Here is a 12,716-nt window from a genome sequence, read left to right as displayed (position 1 = left end):
CTCCATAGCAGCACCCACTCGTAGCACGCGTTCCAGCAGGTATATCTCACTGGTCACCCCCAAAGCCAATTCCTCATTTGGCCGCCTTTCCTTCCAGTTCACTGCTGCCAATGACTGGAACGAACTGCAAAAATCACTGAAGCTGGAGACTCATATCTCCCTCACTAGCTTTAAGCACTAGCTGTCAGAGCAGCTCACAGATCACTGCACCTGTACATAGCCCATCTGTAAATAGCCCATCTAACTACCTCATCCCCATACTGTATTTATTTATTTATCTTGCTCCTTTGCACCCCAGTATCTCTACTTGCACATTCATCTTCTGCACATCAATCACTGCAGTGTTTAAGTGGTATATTGTAATTACTTTGCCACCATGGCCTATTTATTGCCTTACCTCCCTTTTCTTACCTCATTTGCACACACTGTATATAGACTTTTTCTACTGTATTATTGACTGTATGTTTGTTTATTCCATGTGTAACTCTGTGTTGTGTCGAACTGCTTTGCTTTATTCTTGGCCAGGTCGCAGTTGTAAATGAGAACTTGTTCTCAACTAGCCTACCTGGTTAAATAAAGGTGAAATAAAAATAAAAAATAAAAAATAAATATATATATATATATATATATATATATATATATATATATATATATATATATATTTTTTTTTTTTAAGTGCCTGGCCGAAGGCAGAGTCCCGGAGGATCCCGCCATCACTTCCCTTGTCATAAGCACCAACATCGACGACACGGAAACAGTAGATGCCATCTACAACAGCCAAGAGTACAACTGAATATGTACCCTTGTAGTTGTAGAATTGTGAACCCAAGCACTGTGGAGCCTGGATTACTACTATTCCTGTCAATTAAGCCAAGACAGTTGGGGAAATTCCACCTCTCCAGGAACTCGGCAGCAATGGCCCTCCAGGCTTCCTCCTTGGGGACAGGCATGTATTCACCAACCAGACAGTCCCAAATGGCTTGTGCCACAGAGGGGACAATGCCTGCCACCGTGGACCGTCCAACTCCGATGGTCCTGTAGGAGTCTCCTGTTGCCAAGAATCTGAAATATAATTCAAAATAATAATCAAAATTGTGTGTAACTTGAATTCCACCCACATATTCTATCTACTCATATAGCTACCTCACTACTGTTTATTATGCTCTACTAATTATATTGTAATACTCATCAACCATCATCAACACCGCCTTGAAACTGTACAGTTCAGTCTATGACTATATCAATAAACTGTAGCCCAGGCCAACTCTACTCTAAAGGTACTATCAAGAACCTAAAAGGGTTCTCCGGCTGTCCTTATAGGTGAACCCTTTGAAGAACCCTTTTTGGTTCCAGGTATAATCTTTTCCCCAAAGGGTTATACCTGGAACCAAAAAGGGTTATCCTATGGGGAAAGCAGAGCGACACTTTTGGAACCCTTTTTTCTAAGAGCGTACATGATTCCAATAATAATCTAATCACTGACTGTAACTGTCTTGAACAACAAGGGGTCCTGGAGAAGACTAGTCTACCTTCATCAGGGCAGAAGGCACCTCAACTTTCTTTTCATTTGGTAACATTGCATCATAAAAAAAATGTTTTTAAACCAACTACGGGAAAAGTTATGGTCCTAATGAACATTCTGTAAAAGTACATCTGATGTCACATATGTGCTATTAACTAGAGAGTCCTTTAGCTAGCTAGGTTGCACATAAAATATGTCTAGTATCAATCAATTATGGTATCAAAGGCTTTAAAAATGTACTAGAATTTAGCTTACCGGAGACAAATCGCCAGGTGTTCAACTGGGCTGATGGGCTCCCGGTAGCTGTTATCCATCCGAGCGATCCTGTCTCCAACCATCTGGCTTCAGTCCAGACGAAAGTAACTTCGGAATTCCTCTCTAAACAGTCGAAGCTCTTGAATGAGACGGTGGAACTCCCCTGCTTGCTTTCACGGCTTCAACCATCTCTGGACCCACACTGATGGGTCCCGGCCCATCAGCGCAATCAAGACCACCTTTCTCAATGTTGGTCTCATTGTTGAAAGAGCCTACTCTCTGCTATCCTAACTATTTATTATTGCATTTTGCTTCAAAACTATGCATTTTGGAGGGAAATTATATTATAGGCTCTCACAATTAATTTGTATGTGTCATCGAATAAATAATATGTATGCTACCTGGCAAATAAATTAATAAAAAATATAAAGAAATTCTACAGTCAAACTGTTTTTATTATGTAATCCCAATTTTTTTTTACTGGATATGTGTGCAACAAAAATTTAACATTCACATTTTGCTACTTTCTGTCAAGTAAACGCATACAATTTGATGCATTCGTTCGATAAATCCAACGTATGCACCACACAGAATGTACAGCAACGGCCTCAGCAACGCAATGCTGCAAGGCAAACGCAGCGTTCCATTGGAAATTAATGTCCTGAGGTACCAAAACGCAATGACACAGTTCGAAGGGTTAGTAATGGATGTGTGCCTGTGTAGCTATGATGTTGTTAACTGTCAGCTGTCGATACTTTTTCTAGGTCTGTGTGCCTTGTGTGTACTATCTACGGTATCTACTGTAGAGTCAAATGTGGTGCTTGCCTCGTGTGTGTTACTAAATATAGAGTTAATAAGTGCAGCACAGTAAAGCATGGAGAAAGCAATGAATATGTTGTTCGGTTGAAGGGACTTTATGTAACCATAGCAAAATTAGCTAGGTGTTTATCGCAATCTCATATGCTGAAATCCACACGCGATATGCAAATGTAGTGCATGCAACCATTCGTGTGAATATCAATATTGTGTCCTGCGTTGTTCATTAGGCTCATTTTTATTAGAATGTATTGAAGTTGAACGTAGTTGTGTTTATATAGGCTGTGTTAGGGTAGTGCTGACTAGGCTGCTGGCTGTACAAGTGAAATACAAAGATGAGAAGTTAATTTTTTCACAAGAGCCATTGACTTTCAATTACTTTTTGGAAGGAGGTGAGTGATTGCCACAATTGCAATTGTTTACAGAAACCCTAACAGCGATCCAAATGTTGTTTCATGTGTTTCAATTTGTCAAGAAATGTATCCTGCCTACCAAGGACTTAAAAGTTTATGATGAATCTGGGACTAAAGTAGTTGAAGTGTTTCAGTATCTTCTTCAGAGACCAGACCTCAGTTTGCTAAAAATGTGTTTACTCAATGAAACAAGTTCTGATGGCGAGTTATTCCTCTACAGTACAGAGATATGATCAATGTATTCGTTCATACAATCCCAGCTAGCACAAATTATATGGCCGACATCTGCCCGGTGTCCAGACAGGCCAGATCTAATCCTACTGGCCCAGGTCTGGCATCCGGATCCAGACGGAGGTCTGGTGTTTGCAGGGGTGGTACAGTAAAGGAGGGGCCACCCCGTCCCCCAAAGCCTGCGGGGGGCACCGCTGAGACATTTAAATGCCAAACAGACTTTTGGGAGGGGGAGTTTGCCAGGGGTCCAAGATTTTGAGGGATGGAGTCACACACACCACGCATTCTGTGGCATGTCACAGATCACATCCGAACCCATTAATTGCATGTCTTATCTCAACATCCCATATATAATTGTAGGTTAAAGATTTCATAGCAGATTATTTGCGCCTGACATTTAAAGCATGCTAAATGGGGTTTAGAGTATGACTAACAACCAAAATGTAAAGACACATATGCAATTTGGTTGTATTATCCCTGTAGCATTGTTGAGAACCGAGCTTTAATTTATTCATGTAACGGGCAGATTCTGTTAACTCTTCTGCAAGCTGCGCCGTGGATGTTGGTGGTTCATTAAACTCTGACGACTCTGTTACCCTGACACAAAGTCCTAACAGAAAAAGGAGAGCAGAGGAAGATAGTCCAGCCAAAGTAAGCCTTTCATTATTTTCTAGGATTGTCTTTTTATAACTAAAAACTTTATTGCTCTTCCTGAGGTTCCATCTTTGTGATGTTGGGTTGGCTTACTCCCGGAGATTTACTTAGTGTATGTAGGCTTTTTCCAGTCCTGCTCTAATCGACTTAAATAATCTTGATAGATCCTAATGTGCAGTTTAGTGATATAGCCAGGTGTTGGAGCAGGGCTGAAACCAATGCTTGCACAGTAGCTCTCCAGGAGGATGGCTGGCTACCACTGAGCTCTTTCTCAATTTGTCAATCCTTGGCTCCTCATATCCTCTTCTCATCGTTCACAAAACCAACTACAGAACAATGAATTAGGAGGAACATTGGGTTTTATTATCAAATGGGATTTGAGAAGGAGGTGAGGAATCAATAAAACATATTTTTATAAAGAACCCTGATGTACTAGGGTCTGTGTATGCTGTGCTTTTTGTTAGATGATTAAGGACATTTTCCAGAGCAAAACTGGAGGGGAAAGGATCATGAATGAGTATGCTCGGACAAAAAGCTTGGCTGACTGCAGCAAGCGTGATATGATCAAGATATTGGTTGCAAATATGACAGAGGATCATGGGTAAACCATCCATTTGTTTTACGCATTAAGATCAATGTTTTGCATTCATGTATTATTGCCAATCTAGAACTTTTTATTTTTGGAGGGGTTCAGAACAAGTCCCACGCGACGTGAAGGAGGCATATGCAAGAGGAATAGTTTCCTTGTTCCCGTACCTAGCCGATCCCAAAAGCAAGACTGACTCTGTGAGTTCAAAATAAATCTGGGTACCAATTCACTCCCTACCACTTCCCCTTAGCCCTAACCCTTATATGTTTGCAGAGTTGAAGGGTGTGGATAGATGTAAGAAGTGTAGTCGTGGAGCTTTCACCTTATGGACACATTGATATGGTTATAGGGCCAAGGGGAAGTGATGTAAGACCATTTTTTAAAAATGGTTTTGCTGTTTTGAAGGCACATTCTGCCGATAGTGAAACTGTCACTGCAACATCACTAAATGTTCAAATGATAAACACAGCATAACGTTTCAAGTTGTAAAGCTGTCTAACATAGCATTGATGTTGTTTACATGCTCCTCCTCGGTCACTTGTAATTGAAGATTACATTTATTAGGCTTTGTGTATGTGAAGGTGACTGAGGAGCATTAAACATTACACAGTCCCTGCAACTGTTAAACTTTTCTTCCAGATTCTAACATGCACCAGTGACAAATTAGCTTCAGTCTTTTATTTGTATGGTTTGTGCTCGCTCGGGTGCAGGCATGCCAGGGTGTAAGCATGTGAATGTGTGTTCAGAAGGGAGTGAGACTTGTTTTTTATGGGTTTTTCTCACAATTCTGTGTCATGGGGTTTGGTTGGACTGTTTATACCAGTGTTGTGTGTTTGGTTGGAGGGGGACCAGCTGCTGACAGAGACCCCTTCACGGACAAAGACTGGCTGAGGGAAGAAGGGCAGTGTCGAAAGGCCATCGCGCTGATGAAACACACGTCTGATGAAGCAACCGTAAAAGAAAAGATGTAGCTGACCTCAACCTACTGTCAAAAAAATTGTCCATGACTCACAGAACTCCTCTGACATACTCCGTGTTCCACAGTTTCTGGGCATACCAGGTATGGTTTGAATGAAATGGACTCTGTCATCTTCATAGCATGCATGTGTGAGAACGTAGGAATGACATGTTGATGCATTGTTTTTTCCAAAGCATGACCATGTCTTAGAGTGGTCATTGCCAGAGCTATTACCCTTAAAAGGTGACAGGACCATGTCTTAGAAATCTGGTAGCTGAGATTTTATTGTCTTTGTGTGTCTTGTCTGCAGATTTAGCAAGATTTTGGACTGATGTTTGGTGACGCAAATTCCTGAATTTATTTATGTAACTAGGCAAGTCAATTAAGCAAAAATGCTTATTTTCAAACCCAAACTCAGACAACGCTGGGCCAATTGTGCACTTCCCTACGGGACTCCCAATCCCAGCCGGTTGTGATTCAGCCTGGAATTGAACCAGAGTCTGTAGTGACGCCTCTAGCACTGAGATGCAGTGCCTTAGACTGCTGCACAACTTGGTAGACCAAAGTGACCTACTGTCTTCAAACAGAAGGCCATCCAGCAGAGCCATCGACTCACACCAACAACCGAGCTTCAGGACCTGATACACAACGCTGAGTCCACAGCAGAGATGGAAAATGGTACAGACATACTACTTTACACTGTAATATGAAGTTCTAGTACAGTGCCTTCAGAAAGTATTCAGACCCCTTGACCATTTCCACATTTTGTTATGTTAGTCTTTTTCTAAAATGGATAAAATAGTTTTTTTCCCTCATCAATCTACACACAATACAACATAATGACAAAGCAAAACCAGGTTTTTAGACATTTTTGCAAATGTATTAAAAATAAAAACCTGAAATATCACATTTACATAAGTATTCAGACCCTTTACTCAGTACTTTGTTGAAGTACATTTGGCATTGATTATAGCCTCGAGTCGTCTTGGGTATGACACTACAAGCATTCTTCTCTGCAGATCTTCTCAAGCTCTGTCAGGTTGGATGGGGTGTGTTGGTGCACAGCTATTTTCAAGTCTCTACAGAGATGTAAATCCGGTCTCTGGTTTGGCCACTCAAGGACATTCAGAGACTTGTCCCGAAGCCACTCCTGCGTTGTCTTGTCTGTTGTTGTCCTGTTGGAAGGGGAACCTTCGACCCAGTCTGAGGTCCTGAGTGCTCTGAAGCGAGTTTTCATCAAGGATCTCTCTGTACTTTGCTCCGTTCATCTTTGCCTCAATCCTGATTAGTCTCCCAGTCCCTGCCGCTGAAAACATCCCTACAGCATGATGCTGCCACCACCATGCTTCATCGTAGGGATGGTGCCAGGTTTCCTCCAGACGTGACGCTTGGCATTCAGGGGCTCCCGAGTGGTGCAGCGGTCTAAGGTACTGCATCTCAGTGCTTGAAGCATCACTACAGACACCCTGGTTCAAATCCAGGCTGTATCACAACTGGTTGTGATTGGGAGTCCCATAGGGAAGCGCACAATTGGCCCAGTGTCGTCTGGGTTTGGCTGGTGTAGGCCAGCCAAAGAATTTGTTTTTAACTGACTTGCCTAGTTAAAAATACAAAATAAAGTTTCATTCAGGACAGAGTTCAATCTTGGTTTGAGATTCTTTAGGTGCCTTTTGGCAAACTCCAAGCGGGCTGTCATGTGCCTTTTACTGATGACTGGCTACCGTCTCACCACTCTACCATAAACCCCTAATTGGTGGATTACTGCCGAGATGGTTGTCCTTCTGGAAGGTTCTCCCATCTCCACAGAGGAACTCTAGAGCTCTGTCAGAGTGACCATCGGGTTCTTGGTCACCTCCCTGACCAAGGCCCTTCACCCCCGACTACTCAGTTAGGCCGGGTGGCCAGCTCTTGGAAAATTCTTGGTGGTTCCAAACTTCTTACATTTAAGAATGATGGAGGCCACTGTGTTCTTAGGGACCTTCAATGCTGCAGAAATGGTTTGGTACCCTTCCCCAGATCTGTGCCTCGACAGAATTCTGTCTCGGAGCTCTACGGACAATTCCTTCAACCTCACGGCTAGGTTTTTGCTCTGACATGCACTGTCAACTGTGGGACCTTATATACACAGGTGTGTCTTTCCAAATCATGTACAATCAATTGAATGTACCACAGGTGGACTCCAATCAAGTTGTCGAAAGATCTCAAGGATGATCAATGGAAACAGGATGCACCTGAGCTCAATTTTGAGCCTCATAGCAAACGGTCGAATACTTGTGTAAATAGGGTATACATTTGCAAAAATTTCTAAAAACCTGTTTTCGCTTTGTCATTTTGGGGTATTGTGTGTAGATTGTTGAGGAAATTGATTTTATTTAATCCATTTTAAAATAAGGCTGTAATGTAACAAAAGGTGGAAAAAGTCAAGGAGTCTGACTGAATACTTTCCAAAGGCTTTTTTTCCTGATAGGCTGAGATGAGGTCACACAAACTCACATTCAAAGTCAATCGCATTATTAGCAAAGAGATCTGCTCCGACTCTGTCATCAGTTAGACAGAAAGCGTACCTATTAGAAAGAGCACATTCTACATTCTACATTGTTTGGTGGCTAAAACCATGATTTGGTCCAACAGTCAGGGTAGGGTAGGTTACATTCTAAATGTAATCCGTTACAGTTACTAGTTACTTGTCCAAAATTGTAATCAGTAATGTAATTTTTGGATTACCCAAACTCAGTAACGTAATCTGATTATTTTCAGTTACTTTTAGATTACTCTCCCCTTAAGAGGGATTAGAAGAAGACAAAAATGTATGTTACCAATTGAACGACATCTATTGCAGGGTAATGTGTGTCATCATAGTGGTCTCTGACTTGTGGTCAGACTCGCTGTTACGGATACAGGTATCCTGTGTGTGTATCCTGTGGGTGTATTTTCTTTCCTCCTGACCTATTCACAGGTGCCGCCAATCAGTCACCAATCAGTCGCCAATCAGTCGCTAATCTGAAGACACACCTGCTTCTTTTCTCTTACTCATTCACATCCCCTTTCCCTTGGTTTAAAAACCCAGTCAGTTGTTTTCTCTGTAGCTCAATCTCTCTGTGTCTCAATATCTCTCTCTTTGGGTTTTTACTCCTACATGTCACATTTGTCCAGTATTATGTGAGTATGTTTAGTTAAGGTGTTTGACTGTTTGTTTGATGGTGGGAAAAGGGGGTGCCAAGTCACCCATGGGCATACATTACCCGTAGGAATACTTTGTCTAAGTACACTAGTTTGAACTGGGCGGACCACCCGCTGTGTTTTATTGGTTAGGTAGCTAGCTGTATTGTAGCAGGCAAGTCTAGCTTAGAGGTGTTTTTGGATATTTGTTTCTTTCCTTGGGTCCAACTCAGCCTTTTACCGGATCTATTGTCCTACATTCCTTTCACATTTCCACAAAATTCAAAGTGTTTCCTTTCAAATGGTAACAAGAATATGCATATCCTTGCTTCAGGGCCCGAGCTACAGGCAGTTAGATTTGGGTATGTCATTTTAGGTGAAAATTGAAGGGGCCGATTCCTGACAATGAATGACGTTAGTCTGGAGCACTGTAAAAGTAATTAACAATTAGGGTAGGTGTTGATTCAGGGGAACACATATGATTCAGGGGAACACAGTGGCGACCCGTCATTCAGGTTAGGGCCACCTGTTTTGAGCCCAACATTTTTTGCTAAAATAAAAAAAATATATATATATATTGTTTTGGGCGGGGCTTGCCTGTTTTGCATGTTATTTTAGCATTAATATCTTTCACATATCAGTTTGCAAACAATGAAAAAAATATATATATCAATGAATTAATAAAGCCGCATACAAACGTGGTCTCTTTTTTATTTTCTTGAGTAAGGCAGCTCCAAAATGCAGGTGTTTCAGCCTATCTCAGTGCTTTCTGTGGTGGTGGGGCAAGCCAGCAGAAAATACGTAGCGTTGCACCGTTCTGTCACTCATGGGGACACTACGTCATCACCAAGTCTAAGGTTAGATCTCTAAAATTCTAGCCCCTTGGGTGCTGCCATAGAGTTCCATTAGAAGTGCCCATCCAAGAAGGCTCAAGGTCATTGTCCACAGATAAAATGACCTCAAATCACGTTATATCTACAGTAGCTTTGATTGGACTGATCATGTCAACATCATACTTTCTATCTTAGCTAGCAGTCATCATCATGAATCAAGACGACAACCTACTGGCAAATCATTTTTAATCCTTGTCATATGAGGAGAAATAATGAAGAGAAATTATAGATAAAACATATCGGTGCTCATCGACCATTGGACATAAACATTACACAACAAGTTGGAAATAGCAAATTCAACAATGAGTGGTTTGGAAGGAATCAGTGGCTAACTGCAAGCATTGCAAAGCAATCATTAGCCTGCTATTCAGTGGAGTGGCTGTGGGGGTCCCAAGTCTAAGATTTAAGGGTCTCTTTTCCAAGCTTAAAATTATAAACATTTAACATTGGACATGCTGTCAATGAAGAATGACTTGTGCTGCGCGCAAAACAACTTTAACTCGGAACTGCAGAATCTGACTAGTGAGTTCAAGACAACTGGAAACTCTGGAAAAACAAGCTCCGTCTGGGAAAATATGTTCAGAATGTAAATCAGAATGTAAATCGGGAACTCGGGTCTCTTTCTAGAGCTACGACCTGAAGATCACTGACGTCATCATGATTCAACCTTTTTTTTCTTGAGTTTCCAGTTGTCCTGAAAGCACCATAAATCCAGAGAATGCCAGACTTTGATGACAAAATTTGCCCACGAAGAAACGCCGCGCCACCTTCCTGTTCAAGTGAGCACAGCACAACAAGGTGAGTCCAAACATGTCTTGTATGCTGCTGCATAAATTATGTGATATGTATACTGTAGCTAAGAAAGTAATACTAAGTGTATGTAGTGTAGTAAGCTCTTTGTAGCCCATGTACCTCACCCTAATAATTTGGTCAATTTTCACCTCTTAATTTCACCAAATGTTCTGACTTGGTGGTGCACATGTGGCCTATAACCTGTTTTTGAGAAATGTAATCATCGATTATTGTAAGAGCTTTCATTGTCTGCTTATATGCCCCCTTTATTTATCCTACGGTTCTGACTTGGTGTACAGGGAGAACACTCTAAGAACGGCCCATGTTCTGAATTCTGTCACTGTACATTTCAAAAGTGCTGAACAAATATTTATATTGACTAGTCCGTCCTAGCTCGCTCATTATTGTCTTAATCAAAATTACGGATTTCCTCTTATCCACTTGTCATCCCCTTATGCCATAGTTTGTACATCTCAATTGTCAGTAGAAACCACATTTGCTTAAGCAAGTCAGCCATATCAGCTCTGTTTTTTTAAAGGTAGTAAATAAGGCTGAATGAACTGTTTCGTTGCTAGACAAGGCTCCGCTGATAGCCAGGTGTAGCAGTGGTACAGTGCAATTCATGTATTGTTTAGTGGCTTTGCTGGCATGCATCCCACATTTTTTTGCCCCACCAAGATTTACATGCTAAAATCACCACTGCATATGACATGCCCTAATTTACAACATTGCCTAAGTCGTTAGCTTGGCTTTTATAATATAAGCCTATAGGCATTGTGGCTTAAGCTGACAGACAGACCGACAGACAGAGAACAAGAAGAAGCAGAGCGACACCAGAGAAGGGGGGTGAGTTGGCTGCATGCTCAGTGATGTGGGCTGGTGTGGATAAAATGCCAAGGCTGAGTTCTTGGCCCAGTCTGCCCCTGGCAAACCGATCAAATTAATGCATGAAGTATTAGGCTAATGCATTGATTGACATTTGTTTGTCTTTAGGCTACTCTGTATTGCCCATTGAAGTGAACCAAGATGGTTAGGCTATGTCTCCAAATGCGTGGCACGCAAAGTGGGCATTTTTGTTTAGCTGCAAGACAGTGTTTAAACAATTTTTTCATCATTCAAATAATCATAACACATAATTTAGTAGTCTAGGCTATTAAAATCCATTGATACTTAAAATACGTAGACAGATGAAATGCATAATCTTTGGCAAAATTAAATTCCATGTATTGGCTAGATTATTATCGATTTAATGTTTTCCTGTTTCAGTTGTATATTTTTCCTAATGTCCTCTGAGTCGACAGCTCAAGAGCTGGAGCACAGCACTTGTTTCGGCTACTGCTCTGTGCAGGCTGTGCTGATACAGGCTACCGTACAAAAAAAATACAATTCAAAACATTGTTGCCGTATTTAGGTTACATTATTGCAGTATTGTAATTTACACATAAGCAACCAATTGCATTGCAACGAAAAGGTTAGATAGGCTAACATTTATTTATAGTCAATACGGGACCATTTAATTGAAGGATAATCTGCAATTGGTTTAAACTCTCGCAACAGTCGCGGTATTAATTAACACGATCCGTAGACATACCTCGGCGTCTTCAGAAGGCACTTAGCACCGGCCATCCCGTCCAAGATAAGCTACCGGAGCCTGGGGTTTTATGTCCTCTGTAGGAGAGGAGCGGAGGAATGCGGCGCGTCGCTGTCGCGAGGACACAGTCCTGTCCAGATGCACATCCCCCGACGGAGGAGAGGAGAAATTCCAGCGCTACCGTGACGCTACCGTGACTTCATAGGGGGAGTGTGTATACTACCGTCATTAACAGCGCGCAGCCAGCAGCAAAATGAAAGTCCGCTTGAAGAGGAGCGGGAGCATAGCCTCTCCCAGCATATATATATATAACACACAAGCAAAGACACGCAGGCACACACAAACATACACAGACAATAGATTCCCCTTAACAAAAGGAAAAGAGCTGCTGTAGATAGATAACCCTTCTCTACATTTTCATCATGGGCACAAAATAAAGCCTCTGTATTTTATTAGGCTATTGGTAGGAGGCTGAATTATGTTTTGCTCATTACTTACCAGAAACTAACAATATTAGATTGCTTTACAGTTCTAATTTTATTTCACATGCAACATTGTTAAGACAAGGTCACACTCTCAAAAGAGGTGTTTAACCTCAAGGGTATTTTCCTCTTTAAAAAAAGGTTGAACAATGGATGGTTTAAGCAATCTACTGGTGTCAGTATAGTTGTCAGCTTCTGAACCACAGCAGGCAGCACAAGGTCAGACAGAAAATATATCTGTTTTGTTGACCAGGATATGCCCTATATCACAACAGGGCTTGATCTAGACCTGACGCCAAGGCAACAGGACACATCTACTTTAATAGCTCTGATGAAAACTGCTCTGTGACAGAGCTCAGAG

At 41.6% G+C, this 12,716-nt stretch overlaps 1 protein-coding gene across 2 annotated transcripts in view; it reads right to left on the bottom strand.

Annotated features, from left to right (window-relative positions):
* LOC106580907 (A-kinase anchor protein SPHKAP) overlaps positions 1-12,110 on the bottom strand; it is a 79,135-nt gene extending 67,025 nt beyond the window's left edge. For both annotated transcript variants that reach the window (XM_082966553.1, XM_082966554.1), the window contains exon 1: positions 11,874-12,110. In XM_082966553.1, the coding sequence (XP_082822679.1) occupies positions 11,874-11,908 (35 nt within the window). In that variant the 5' untranslated portion in view covers positions 11,909-12,110. The remainder of the gene's footprint in view (positions 1-11,873) is intronic.
* Positions 12,111-12,716: the final 606 nt, after the last annotated feature.

Source organism: Salmo salar, chromosome 20 (assembly GCF_965601325.2).
Source record: "Salmo salar chromosome 20, fSalSal1, whole genome shotgun sequence".
Taxonomy (NCBI): domain Eukaryota; kingdom Metazoa; phylum Chordata; class Actinopteri; order Salmoniformes; family Salmonidae; genus Salmo; species Salmo salar.
Note: the sequence above shows the minus strand (reverse complement) of the source record. Positions and strands in the feature narration are given on the sequence as shown.